The 13,970-nt window shown below is 48.3% G+C and overlaps 1 protein-coding gene and 1 long non-coding RNA gene across 6 annotated transcripts; one reads left to right on the top strand and one right to left on the bottom strand.

The window, feature by feature from the left end:
- Positions 1-217: 217 nt before the first annotated feature.
- Positions 218-3,390, bottom strand: METTL21A (methyltransferase 21A, HSPA lysine). 2 transcript variants are annotated; one of them, XM_055719167.1, is made up of 3 exons: positions 3,006-3,296; positions 1,764-1,875; positions 218-696 (listed from the first exon to the last, which is right to left on the bottom strand). In XM_055719167.1, the coding sequence occupies exons 1-3, from the start codon at positions 3,150-3,152 to the stop codon at positions 299-301; spliced, it is 657 nt and encodes a 218-aa protein (XP_055575142.1). In that variant the 5' UTR covers positions 3,153-3,296; the 3' UTR covers positions 218-298. The 2 variants fall into 2 exon arrangements, with proteins under 2 accessions (XP_055575142.1, XP_055575143.1); XM_055719168.1 differs by having other exon boundaries at positions 490-783; positions 1,772-1,875; positions 3,006-3,390.
- Positions 3,372-13,359, top strand: LOC114016835 (uncharacterized). Of its 4 annotated transcripts, none has more exons than XR_008733642.1 (4): positions 3,372-3,483; positions 4,120-6,257; positions 8,301-8,452; positions 9,132-13,353. It is a non-coding gene; the product is annotated as an uncharacterized LOC114016835 (long non-coding RNA). The 4 variants fall into 4 exon arrangements; XR_003561548.2 differs by lacking the exon at positions 3,372-3,483 and having other exon boundaries at positions 3,718-5,826; positions 6,146-6,257; positions 9,132-13,359; XR_008733643.1 differs by lacking the exon at positions 3,372-3,483 and having other exon boundaries at positions 3,718-4,260; positions 4,390-6,257; positions 9,132-13,355.
- Positions 13,360-13,970: the final 611 nt, after the last annotated feature.

Raw genomic sequence — 13,970 nt, 5'->3', positions numbered from 1 at the left:
CTTTTGATGACATTTTTGATGCCTTGAGATTTCTGCAAATTAAATCAGTTTCAAAAATGATATTTGATAAAAAGTCAGTGGAAGACCCTATACAACTCTACTGAGAAATGAGGCAGGGGTTCAATATGCAGAACTTAAGTACAATCCTTGCTGTATCAGACCAAGTGATCAGACAAGATCATCACAATAAGAAGCCAGTGAAATAACACAACTGCAATTATATGCTTAGGAACAAGTGTATTGAGTAAAACAAGGGGAGGACTGAACAGCATCAGTGGTTTACTAACAAAGCATAGAGTCAAAAGTCATCCTTGCAACTACCCTGCTGTGCTTTGTAGATATGAACATCTTTACTGGAATCATAGTGGACCTCATATACAGAGAAACGGCTTCTCAGCATCTTTAAGAACTTGTGATCCCGTTCATAGCGGATACGACAGGAAAGAAGAATCACAGTTTGAGCTGAGCACAGGTGCTCCAGCGTCTGAAGCAGTTCTGCAAAGGTTTCTTCCAGATAAACGATGTCTGCACCCAGGATGAAGTCAAACGCTCCTGGAGGGAAGTTAGCCAGGTCTTTTCCCCAGGTCAGCTCCTTCACCACAGCTCTCGGACGTAGTTCAGAGGGTAAGTTAGCCTGTACATTTGACTCCAGAAACTCCAGTGCTGCCGCCCTGTCTGTGATGGTAACATGAGCACCTAAGCGGTACAGGAGTATATGTCTTAGACAAATAGTCAGTGTCCATAAATACAGCATTTGGAATACAATGCTCTAAGTCAAGCAGGCTCCTCAGTTCCTGTCAAACATTAACAACTCCCCTGAGCTGCCTGATTTAAAACAAACAAACAAAAGGACTAAACAAGTAAAAAGCCCACTATCTATATACATCCCACCCTTCACCAGTCACTTAAGGATATAAAGTGTACTCCACATGAAGATTAAGTTGGGTGGGAAACAGAAAGTGTTTTCCAGAGCTTTTTCTTAGTGCATGAAATTAGAGGAGTTACTTTCTGCCTTTCCACAGGTGACAACAGAATAAGTTACATGGATTGTTAGAACTAACCTGCTCAAATTCCCTATTTGTTCAGTAGAAGAGAGGCAGCTAGAAAGCCTCTTTCACAGCAAAAGTTATGCCTGTGTGATTTTGCATGGCATGATTGTATTTTCTCAAACTGCTTTGGTTTTATTATTTCAGTAGACACTAGACACCTTCCACAGCCACTAGAGCTTTGAATTACAAAGTTAACCTGGGACAGTTAGCACAAATTCAACATATTCAACAAATTCAACAATCCCTGCTTCAGCCACAGACAGATCACAGGCAAATCACTTCATTTCTCCAGACTCTGGCTTCCCTGTCTGCAAGATAGGCTAACAAGGCCTACACAAGCTCAGAGAGTGATTTCTGTCTGTAGCTTTTATCTGTGCTGTGTATGAGGAGAAGTGGAAGATGGCAAGCACAGCAGTTGCTCCTTGGGGGAGAATAGCTGCAGGACTGAATGGTGCTGAGCTGAGTACCATGGTAACAGGCGTCAGCCTTAACAGGGTCCCGTCATAAAGTAAACTGCAGTGGCACCATCACTACAATAAATAACGCAGCAGGCTCTCAAGTCTAACAAGAAAGGAAGATGACTCAGACAGGAAACATCACAGTTCACATATGTAGCTTTGGTGCTAACTTCTATACCAGGCATGTGGATGTAAAAGTGCTAGTTTTACTACAGTTGTAAACCGCTTTAAACAAGCAAACAAAAGAGGCCCTTACCTAATAACGTGGCCACTATTCCCACCAATCCGGTTCCAGCTCCCAGCTCAATCACAGACCGATCCCTGACATCGATGCCTCCCATCTCCAGATAAGTACACAGGACAACAGCCTAAACTAAGAGACAAAGGCAATTAAGCACAGGGCTCATTTCAGTCGTACTGAACACAAGATTTCTGATTTACACTGAGAGAGAAGGTTATGGGAAGGGTCAGGCACTTCAGGTCTGCACCAAGTCTTTGTTCAGCCCTTCTCTGCCTCCTGTGTGCACATGCGGTCTTTTTATGAGTTTTATGGAAGACTCTTGCAGGCAAAAGGAAAAAAGTACCACGGAGGCCACAACTCAGCTGTAGTAACACTGCTTCATGAATCCCCAAAACTAACATGAGGCAGAAGGAGTTGCATTTGGAAAGGAAAAGCTGGGAGGTGTCAAACACTGATGAACGATCACAGTATTGCAAAAGTCCAGGATAAGGTTTCATAGTATCTTGTGTGGTATTTCAAAAGGCTTCTGCACAAGGCTGGCATGCTGTCAGGAAGGACATACGGAAAGCAAAGTGATAACACGTTTATCTGATTGTATGTAATGTGTTACATTCTACAGAAGTCTTGATCAGGAGCTCTCTCCATAGCAAGATCTGTCAGAGCTGATGCAGCAGTTCATTTGAGGAGTTTGCTAAAATTGCAACACTTGTTCTTCAAAACTAGCGGCAAAAGTGCCATCTGTGTGTGAGCCAATGCAGACCGATGGGATGGCCTTGGATTCCTGCAGTGGTACTGTGCCCACCCCACCACCTCAGGCCCGCCACAGACCCCCTTGGCTGGCAGGATCCTTATCCCCAGGACAAGTGAAATGCTGCCAGCAGCCCTTAGCACCACAGGCAGCAGGGCCGGGCGTGCTCTGAAGCGTGTCAGGTCGGAAACGGTGAGAGCTCTGCGAGTTCTCCAGGGTATGGCCTGTGTTCGGCACTGGCCGTGCAGAGTTTAAGGTGGCCCCTTTCCCTTGCAAGTCCTCCAGGATCTCTTATGAGGGAAATCAAAGGTAAGTTAAGAGTTTAACTTTTTTTATTATAAAAGCAAACAAACAAAAAAACCCACACAAAAAAAACCCCAACCTTACAGGAAGAAAGCCTTCCCTTGGCAACTCAATGCTAAATAGTTTCTCAGGTGACTCTGGAAGCTCGGGCAAGTGCCACCCGAGGACACCAAGCACGGAACACCCCGCCCGGCGCCGCCACCTACCGCATCCCAGACCACGGCCGCCACCCCCAGCCGCCGCCAGTCCTGCCTGAGGCGGATGGTGCGGCTGGCGAAGCGGTGGGTGGCCGAGGGGCTGTGCAGCTGCCGCGCTCCCCAGCCAGCTCCCTCCTCGTAGGGCACAAGGGCCATCCCGCCGGCGGCGACCGCCTCCGAGGCGCGGCGGGGCCCGGCGGCCGCAGCCACAGCCCCGCGGCCTCACCGCTCCCGCGGCCTCCGCGCCCGGCGGGCAGGGCCCTCCCCAGCGCCGCCTGCCCGCCGCCGCGCCGCCACGGGCCGGGCCGAGGGCAGGGGGAGGCCCGCGGCCGCCGGCGGGAAGGGCCCGGCTCCCGCAGCGCCTGGGCCCGGCCCCTCGCCGCCAGGCCCGCCCCGCCGCTCCACGCGTGGCAGGCCGGGGCCGCCCGCCCGGGGGGCGCCCGGCTGGGTTAGGGCGGCGGGGCCAGAAAACCCCGGGTGAAGAGTGGTGAGGCCGGGGCTCAGCGGGGCGCTCCTGTCCCTCAGCCGCGGCAGAGGGGCGGGGGGCGCAAGGCGGGACGCCAGGCACGGCTGGCTGCGGGGCGGTGCCGGCGGCCCGCGGCTGGTGGCGGCCACCGGGGGCTGGCCGCGGGCGTACGGCACCGGGAAGCCGCAGGCCGAGCGAGGACCGTGCCTGAGGACGGTGCCTGCGGCCGGCCCCGGCGGGCAGGGGGCATCCCGGCGGGCAGTGGCCCTGCGCGGCTCCCGCTGGGGCCGGGGGCTTCTCCGTTTCCAGAGCGGGGTGCGAGACGCCCTGTGGGACGGTGCCGGCTGCGGCGCGGCCTCTCCGTGCCTCTGGCTCATGGCGTCTGTTCCAGGCGCTTCTGGAACTCAGCGCAAAGGCACTTGTCCAGCCCGCCGGACATGGCCTCCGCAGGCGCCTGCCGCCGGCCTGGGAGCAGCCCCGGCAGCGGGGCACCCACCGCGGGGACGCTGCGCTGCTTGTGCGGCTCGCTCAGAGCCCTGGCTGGGACGGGGAAGCCACAGCGGCTCTGGGCTGGTGGTGTGGTGCAGCGCTCCCACGGCGCTGTTTGTGCATGGGCTTCTCCTCACCTTTGGCCCTGTTTAATCTCTTGTTTGGCAGAACAACACAGTGCGCTTCTCCTTTGTGTGTCTCCATCTCCAGTTACTTGAACTTGCTCCAAAGACTGCTAAAGGCCACGGGAAAGCTGGGGAAGCGTCCTGGCTGCGCTTGCGCTCTGGCTGCCTGGAGGCACAGCCGCAGGTACTCCACAAAAAGGCGCAGGACCTCCAGCCATGCTCCTCAGCCCCTGGGAAGGACTGAGTGTGCAAAGGGCCACGCTCAGGGGAGCGGGGAAGGCGAGCAGCATACCTTCTCTGCACCCATCTCCAGTGCCTGTGCAGCTTGGCAGCGCCCAGTGTCACCATGAACAGGGCAAGGCTGGCCCTCAGAGTTGGGGAGCTTAACCGGCTCCAGAAAACATCCCCACTCTCCCCCCAGGAGCAGCAAATCTGGCTGGCAGGCAAAAGCGAATGTAGGTACGTCTGAAAGCTGTTGATTTCAACAGTGGCTCAAGAGTCACGAAAGTCTTTGTGGAGAAGCGTTACAGGCTGCACAGGGCTAGCAGGAACTAAAGCCTGTTTTTAGGGTTCTGCTACTTTAGGGGAATGGAAACCAGAATTTCACTTGCTCCAAACCAGTTCATACTTGTCTTATGGCAACTCAGACTTCTCCTCAAAAATGTGCCAGAGCGGGTACGATGATTCAGCTTACTGTGGTTTTATGTCCTAAAGTACTGGTCCCTTGCCATTACTCCTGCCTTCGAGAGGTTGAAACTACTTGTGCTATTACCTCAATTATTTTTTTCAAGTATTTATATAGGCAGTGTGGGAAAAGCAATGAGAGTGATTACACTTGAAATGAGAACTCTGCTTGGATGAGTTTTTGAATCGCTTAATGCTGTGCCTAAACTGCATCATCAGGCAAATGGAGGGAAACTCCCAAATGGCACAAAGCTTTTGCCTCCACCTCCCACAACACATGCCAGCCCTGGGATCTCCAACCAACACATGGAGGAGTGTGGCAGGGCTCCAGTGCTCCCAGCTGCCTCTTTTTTCCCTCCCTTAGATCACTTTTCTTCCCCTGCAGTATTTCATAAGACCATGGGTCTGGCTGAATAGCAACCAGAGTGGAAAAAGACTGTATGTGAAAATTCATACATTTGTTCCCAAAGATGATAACGCAGCAAGTGCTTTTATCCTGAGAACATTGTTTTTTAAGTCAGATATCCCTGAATGTCTTTGGAGCCCAGCAGGTTCTCTACCACTCCTGCTCTGCTTCCCAGAAGTACTTCCCCTTCTTCCTCCCTGATGTTACTTTGGCTCTGACTTCCATGAGCCTAAATAGGAGATCAGAAATTACTTTCCAGATCGTAACTGGAGAGTGAAGCTATTAAAAGGGAAGTGAGTCCACCAGAAATTCAGTAAGGGCCCTGATTCCCCGTATTCATTCTAAGCCTATACTTACCTTTTTCTCTTTCCATATCCCGTTTCTACGAAGATACAATACCTGGGCGTTATAGCAGCAGAGAAGGAAACTTGGTTTCTTCCACTCTTCCTGACAGTAAAAAGATAAGGAAAACACAACAACAAAGGATTCTGGCTAAAACAGCTGCCCAGAACTGAAATGCTTTTTCTTCCAGCAGGGCTGGAGCTTAGCACAACAGTAAAGTCGCAAGAATGTAGCCTGGTTCAGCTTCTAAATACTGCAGAAAGCTAGGACACCTAAGCTACAGATAAACTTGCAAAGTAGGAAATAGCTGATTTTAAGGTAAGCAAGAATGAGTTAAAGTATAAAGAAACACTGACTGAAGTCCATTCTTATCTCATTCAACTACTTGATAGAGCAGGCAAAATGTGTCCAATTATAAGTAAATCCTCCTACCTCAGATGCAGGTGAGCTGCTTGGGGTAATTAAGAAAAATTGTTCAAGAGCAATGGTCCTTGTAATACTTAGAAGATCAAAGAATCAAGTAGATGAGGCAGAAATTACTACCAATTATTTTGAAGCTATACTAATATACCTTCCTTACTGAAATCTTCTCTTTCCCGCTTAATATTTAAAATGAAAGTGACAGTTCTTTTGATAGTTCTGCAGACGCTGCATGTGCCGCATGGCTGCGCATGGATTTTGGAGCCACCCATGATGTGGGGAAAACACTGCAGCCCTCACGCAGTCTCTGGTTACCAAGGCAAAGGCAGGTATAAATAGAAACAATCTGATTTTTTTTAAAACTCTATCTAGAAGCCTGTGTTGTTGATAACCCTCTGACAGCAACGCCTTATTCCAAATGGTTCTGTTCTACATTTGTGTAGAAACTTCTGGTCGTACATGTTTAATCCTTTCCTCTCTAAATAAATAGCAGCTACTTCTGGTTCTCATTCCACTGAAATACAAAAACTGCCTTTGAAGTAAAGTTTGGACAGATACCTATTTTGCCAAGAGCTTTCATCAACCAAACAAACATGAACTAATGCAAAGCTTGGAGGAAAACCCAGAAAATAGAGCAGCCTTTCTCCCTATGTATCCGTGGCCGTTCAAGTGACTAACAGTGAAATTATTTTAAAATTTTTACATTTTCATCTTCACCAGTAGCTTCCAGATTCTCCACACCCGTGAGATAGATAGGGCGGTGAACCACTTGCTGTTAAATACAAAGGGAATAAACCAGAGATTAATTTGGCTGCTGACAGCTTGCAGTTGCAGAATCAAGATAGCCTCAGCTTGAACTGATCTGGATCATCTTTGAAATCAATGGGGTGAATTAAAAATAAAAACTTAAGTTTCTGCAGAAGCTGACGGATTATCAGTAGACCTTTTAACTTGCTGCTTCAGCAAGGTCCTTGCAAAAAAAGTTAAATATTGAAATAAGTGTATAGTCTGATCTAGCATGTCATTTCCTTTACACAGAGAGTTACATTAAGCAATGGAAGTAATGATCAAAAATATGAAGATGTATAATTTTATAAGTGCTTGAGCTGAAGTTGCTGGACCCTCTGAAGGGGGAATAGTTCCCATCAATAATACTACATTCACGCCTTCAACCTCACATCTTGATAAACTGTCAAACATAATCACCACATTTATTATAATGCCGTTACAGAAAGATCACTTAGCATTTAGTGGCATTATGTGACTGATCTCTCAAAGTCCTTGCAGGTCTGAAAGCTGACATTATTCTGAAGTTTTAATTAAGGAACAAAAAGCAAAGTGAGTAAGCTCTTCTTCGCAAGCAACCACTGCAGTTCCAGCTGCGCTTCATTTGCTGGAAACCTCCTCCACTTCCACTGCACTTGCAGATGTTCACAGACTTACAGCCTTACCCACAGCTCCAGCTTCTGGACTTCCAGGCCATGAGATGCCACATGTTGGATCTTGTGATGGGAGAGCCCCGAACCCACCTGAGTGAGACTGACATGCCAGCAGGCATCGGCGCACGCTGGGAAGGGCTGCTCCAGCAGTGCTCCCGTGAGCGCAGGCAGGGCTGTGGTGGGGAAATGGCAGAGCAGTGCTGTGATTTCCCTCCTCTGCCAGCAGCTTCTGTGCTCGCTGCAGCTGCCTGACGGTTGTAGGCCAGGGTAATGTGTGTCTGGCATGTGGGATAGTGGGGCGGGGGGCAATGCTGCAAAAAAAGATCCTTTTTATGAGGTCTGAGCATGGATCTAGAGGCTTCACGTTAGGTGGCCACATTTCTGATGTGCTCTATAGGTACAGTATTATGTAATCGAAGAGGAAATTAGAATGCAAGCAAGGCACTGTATTAACTTAAAACTAGTTAACAACAGCTAATTCATAACAATCTAAAAACAATTATATGGACAGGGAGACAACAGCTATAGCATTCACATAGATGCAGAAGCATCTGCCTCAGTGCAGAGGTTACCCTTTTAAGACCAAGAAGAATCCAAGATTAGGAAAAATGTGGGGATTTTAGTGTTACTTGTAATGGTATTGGCAGTGTTTCTCTTCTTCACTCCATGGAAAGAAAATCCTTCAGACAATGGAGAAGAAGGAAGAGTCAAGACTAAGCAATTTCAAGTGCCTTAAAGCTAACAGGAAGGGCTCCTCAAAGCCACATTCCAGGCCTTGGTGGCCCAGGGTTGGAATTAAAACCTTCAGAAGTTTGCCCTAAACAAACTTACTTGCAGGGCTTATGCATGCAATTTGACTTTTCTGGATGAAGTCACACATCCATGTTAACGTTTGTGTTAAAATACTGGAAAGCCTTTTCCTTTTCCTCATAGGAAATTTGTATCCATGACCCGCAGTAACAGCTATTTCTAACACTTGGGACATCAAAACAGTACTGCCAGCCCTCTGCCCCAGAGCACACAAAGTACAGCTTTGCAGACCTCCATCTTCCTTGGCTTGAGCACATCTTGAATTCTCTTATCAGGTACTAAGTCTCCATTAACTCTATCTGAGCCTTTGATAACTGTGAAGCTGGTTTTATTTTACCTTAAGACAAAATGAAAGTAGGACCAGAAAAAAGAAGCTACGGTAAAGAAACATTAACTCCCGTATGGGCGTGCTGTTGGTATCCCTGCAGTGCTCCAGATGCTTGCGTGCTAGCCAAGAAGCCTCTGCATTGCCTGTAATGACATCTTAGGTTGCTGCAGAGACAAAAAGATTTAATCAATGATACCAGCACTGAAGTCTGTCCTTATGCTATGAAACACAGTCTCCTGGCCTTGGTTTGCACATATTCACCACCAGCCAAGGGTGGTAAGGAAAATTTAAAAGCATGAAAATTTAGAGCTACTAAAAATCCACCTTGTGTGTTCTGAACAACCTCTCCAGTTACTTTTTTTCCCCCCAGACCACTGGAATTTTCTCTTTCCTTGACTGCTGTTTTGCTTCAGGCTTTTCCCCTTAAATGGCCATAGTCTTATGTTACTTGTCAGCTTCAAAAGACAATCACGCATGCAGTATTTTTGTCCTGTCAGCTGGTAGTGGACTTCAAAACAGGATGCCTATTTTTCCCCCCATTATTTGCAACAGTGAGACACAGAAGTCTGAGCTTTTGTTTTCAGTTGGTTATACAGGTTCAACCTGGTGATTCATTCTTCCTGCAGCTACATTTCCAGGAAAAGACAGTGTCCTGGCTCTTCTCCAAGTTATCCGTGGACTGCTTGAGAGTAAGATCAGAAAGCACGCCTCCTGCAGCTGGGACACTTTCTAAGAAGGGAGAAATTGAACAAAACACATCCCAGAGCTGCTGTTTATCGCCCTGCAGACAAGCAAGGAGGCACATGGCCTTGGAAAGGCATGTGCAGTACTAAGTCAAGGTGAAGATAACAGCAGAATTTACAGGATTTGAGACCCTTGGCCCAGTGAAGCACAACCGAGGTTTGCAAGGAGCCTTTCTGTGTTTCTGGGACTGGTGGTGACTGTGAAGCTGGATGGCTTACGGAGAAGCCGACAATTTAATGTCAAGCATTTTAGGAGAGACTCAGCTTCTTGTTGCAGTTGGTGTGGGCAAGAACATACCCTTGGATTAGGAATTTTTCAAAAGTTGTTACTGAGATAGGAGCTGGTAACTATGGTTTCAGATGTCTCCTCTCAGGGATACTGCTGCTCGCAGATGAAGGGAAGCCTGGTTTTGCATCATGAAGCAAAGGACTACAGGGTCGTGTGGTTATGAACGCTTTCAGAGAGGGAGTTAAATAAAAACATGCACAACTCTACCTACAAGTAACCATGGCAGGAAGTGTAAAGACTTGTCTGAGAAGTGGAGTTCCTTTGAACACAAGCAGACAGCGGCTCACATATATGGGGCAAATGGGCCAAGTAAAGCGAATTACCTTCCTCTATAAGCCCACAAGCCAAAACACAGCTGGTAGCACTAATATTAGTCCTGTCAAGCCTAGCAGTCTTCATTTATTATGCACCCTGCAAATAATTATACATACAGTTAAGCTTACAGCTCAGAAGCTGCATTCAGCAGTTGTCAGGCTACGTTCCTCACTGGTGCAGATCCTTTGACCTCATTGGACTCACATCAGGAGTGAATCTGGCCCTTTGTATTTTCAGGATAAATCATAGGACTTTCTCATCTCCCGATCTTGGGAATATAAACTGCTCCTCCTTTGGCTGTCATCTCGATCTGAATTAGGTTTTGTTTCAGGACCCCGCCTTGCCTGCCTTAAAGGCTGTGTGGAGTTCTCCTGGTGATTAGAGCAACTTCCCTAGAGGGCTTAAATTAGGATTCCTTTCCCACATTTTGCAAAGTTGCCTTCCCTTTAGTGAAAATTAAAGCAAACGTACTCTCTCCCCACCATGCATTATTAAAAGTTAAACAGGAGCTGTCACTTGGTGGAGGAATGATGGCCTGTAAAACAAACTTGGACTCTTTAGGGAATAGTGACATTAAGTGTCACATTTATAAACTCCCATCCGTGCTGGCATTAACACCTGCAGGAATCCATTCGGCAGTCAGTACCCTTGAGCTATTCCTTTGTAGGTTACATTTAGGTCACATTTTCTTTGTGAACACTAATGCAAGAGAATTACTTTTTATCTTCATAAAACCAAGATTCGGGGTTGGGCGAGGAGAACAAACCGACAATGTCAAAACAAGTCAAAAGCTGCTCTGTTCCTCTCTATTCCTTGGCAGAAAGATGCAGTGTGCTTTTAAGGAACAGACTGAGGGACCCTGCTGAAGTTACTTCTGTCCTTGGTTTCTAGAGAGGTGCATCTCACCCCTGGCAGCTATAGGGCCTGTGTCCCTGCCCCGACAGTATCCATCCGTGCTCTGGGCACTGCAAATCCCTGGTCTGCCCATCGTGGCTCAGCTGGGAGACACCTTGCAAGAAAACCTGCTGTAACCCACTCACCAGGAAAGGTTTGCCTTTTTCACATTAAGGCATGGCTGTCTCGGCGGGGAGTAGCTGCCAGGCAGAAGAGGGGATGCTCTCCCCGAGCTGAGCTAGGCACAGCACATGGCCTCTAGCTGTAGTGCAGTCACAGTTCCTGCTGCATCACCCTGCTCTGTGCTCAGAGCCTGGCAAGCACATCAGGGCACTTTATTTTTATGTACCAACCTTCAGGACAGCGCTGAGAGCTGGTCCTTCTTTGCTGTAATGAGCAACTGAAACCTGCTAGGCACGCAACTGAAACAGGAGAAGAGAAAACAAAAAAAACCCCAGAATGCCTTAATTTGGGGCTCACACCTGCCTGAATTCCAGAACTTTGGTCTGTGCCCTCCTTGCCTGAGTTATCCTGGCTGAATGCTGCGCTCAGGCAGTGTTGAAATGAAACTAAATGTAATTCCTAAGAGGTAAATTGAGCATGAATGCTCAGCACTAATCCAAACTACTAATACTGCATGCACTTACAGCTGAGCAATAAACTGTTTTCTCATCCCATAAGAAAAAGCTTTCACCATTTTAAGAAGTGCTTGCCCAGTGCAGAGGGTGACACAAGTTCTTTCCGATTTGTTTGAAGTTTTTCTGCAAACACGCAGGTGTGAGCCCCATTCAGATTAGGCTGTAGCTCGTCGTCAGGCTTCTGCCCAAGTGTCTGCCTCTGGCTTGAAGCAAGCAAGCAAATACACCGATAAACCCCATTTCCATCAACTTGCCAGCCTCTCCTTGATGGTGGTTTTCAGCCGGTACACCTTGAAGCTGGAGTGTCCTTCCCAAGTGAGGTGCAGAAATGGCACGCTGCTATCAGTGGGACTGGCCTCAGCTACTCCCTGGGAATAGCAGCAATTCTCCCCCATTACCTGGGACATCATTATTGCTACTCTGCAATAGGACTCGCTAATCTTTATGGGCCAGCCCTGTAATCAGGAGAGCTCAATAAACTGACTCGCCCTCCTGCACCGCCATCTGCACTGGGAATTGCCCTACCCTGGCCACAGCCCTGGTGAACCAGGACAGCCCTGAAACCAGGTGGGGGGATGAACGCTGCAACCAGTGGGAAACACTTCAAGCAGGGTGGAAAACAGTAAAACCATGGTGTTTGGTGTCTGTGCGTGAGCGAGAGTTACAGCCCGCTGGATGCCCTGCTGAGAGAGAACAGGCAGTAACTCGGCGTCCCATGGCACAGACCTCTCTTCCCAGAGCAGGAGAAAAAGGGGTTGAACCTCAGTGGTTCGTAGTAAGCTATTTTCAGCTTACGCATTCATTATTGCCAAGATCTGCCATCCAAAATGCCTACATATCATGCAAAATGTGGAACTAGATACGTGCTGCCCATTGTACATCAAAGTAATTGATTTTTTTATAATGGAAACTGCCTGATGATTCACTGGGGTAAATCAAGCAAAACAGTAGAAAGACAAGACAGAAAATAGGAGGAGAACCAGGACCGGTAATAAATCATGGTAGATGGTACTCAGTATATTGCTATAGCAGTAAGTCAATGGAGTGCTAAGCTGCATAAATGAAAGATAATGTGTTTCATCTCTGCAGGGTGTTGCTCAGGCTGTATCTATTAACAGGATTCCTGGTTCTGCAGAAAATACACACAGCAACAGGTTTAGTCATATTATCCTGATAAATCAGTTCTGTATTAAGATTTCAGGAGTTACTTTGCCAAAATGGAGGGGGAAATTAATATTCTTCATTACTGCAGCTACAGGGAAACACGCACAGATACAGAAAAATACTCTTTACTGGCATACCGAGGTATGTGGAAACAGAAGCTTAAATTCTCCTGGAACGATGGGGTGGTAGGGCAGTTTGCTCTTTCTGTGATTTCCAGGGATTAAAGTGAGCTTCCTCTTGCTTAAGACCTACATGAATAAGGCTACACAGGGAAACAGACTACTGGTTTCTTTCCTCCCTCTGTATGCTTGTATAAATCCTGATACTCTACAGCAGCGCTAGTGTGGGGGAAGAACAGCCCTCGTCTCTTCCCCTTTGCGGCATTACACACTGAGAACAAGTATGAGACCCACGGGAAAATCCAGCCTCTGGCAGGCAGAGGAACCAAAACCTTCACGCCCAAATAGCAGTGAGACACGTCACGTACTCCAGCCACTCCAAGCTCCCAGCATTTTTCCTATAACGGGACAAGTACGTGGGGTTTTGGCTGTTGCCCTCAACAACTGGGTCCCCGTGCTCAGCTGCCTAGTGAATCACTGTTGCTTACTTCTTCTTCACCCTTGAACAAGGATTTTCCACCCCCAAAACCCGCAGCTTTGGCAAAGGGCTCCCCGAGGCTGCTCCGAAGCCCAGACTTAGCAGAGGTCCCAGCTTGCTGCTGGGATCCCAACAGGCACTTGCTGAGGTTGTATCTCCCTCCAGCAAAGCTGGGCAGCCCCACCACACGTGCTGGCACGGCTGCAAGGAGCAGGATAGATAAGGTTTAAGAAACACATTTGGCGCTGTGGCTGCCTGGCTGAGGTGTGCGGATTTGCCCCTGGCCCTACCCGCGCTCCAGGTGGAGCACGGTCACCTCCGTCAGCCATGAGCTGCTGGACGGGCCAGCAGCGCAGCAGGGGAGCAGCTCACCCAGCTGCCGCCACTTCTTAAAATAGAGACATCCAGGTGCAAATGAGTAAGGGTATTGCTTTTCTGGTGTAAGAGGGTGAGTTACTCTGGCTGCAATATTAAATAGCACAGATGCAAGCCAGCTGTTATTCTTGCTCGAGAATTAATTGCTTCACTAAACCACACCAGCTTTTCCTCCAGCTTTCTTCTCTTCCCTCACTATCCTCGCCAAACATCAGTGGATACAACAACAGAGTGAAGAAAACTCCAGTTTCTGAACGGCTCTTTTGCAAGAAGACGCTTTTTCCCCTCCCTGGCTTGGGCAAGTCTCCTGTCCCACCTGGTGGTTTAGTCCCCATCCTTCCTAGACCTGGGACTACGACCTGCTGTCCTGCGTCTTTCCCAGCAGAGCACAGCAGCTGTGGAGGGATGTGGGGCTGAAGTGGTTCCAAAAGCACCAAAATCAAAGCCTCG

Source organism: Falco cherrug, chromosome 8 (genome assembly GCF_023634085.1).
Source record: "Falco cherrug isolate bFalChe1 chromosome 8, bFalChe1.pri, whole genome shotgun sequence".
Lineage (NCBI taxonomy): Eukaryota > Metazoa > Chordata > Aves > Falconiformes > Falconidae > Falco > Falco cherrug.
The sequence above is the reverse complement of the archived record's forward strand: the minus strand, read 5'-3'. Positions and strand labels throughout refer to the sequence as shown.

What these genes read in the sequence shown, in the direction of transcription:
- METTL21A (XM_055719167.1), bottom strand. Translation starts at nt 3,152, where the DNA reads ATGGCCCTTGTGCCCTACGAGGAGGGAGCTGGCTGGGGAGCGCGGCAG. An exon ending in CGGCCGTGGTCTGGGATGCG is followed by an intron (nt 1,876 to 3,005) that starts GTAGGTGGCGGC and finishes CTCTTAGTTTAG; the next exon opens with GCTGTTGTCCTGTGTACTTA. An exon ending in AATAGTGGCCACGTTATTAG is followed by an intron (nt 697 to 1,763) that starts GTAAGGGCCTCT and finishes TGTACCGCTTAG; the next exon opens with GTGCTCATGTTACCATCACA.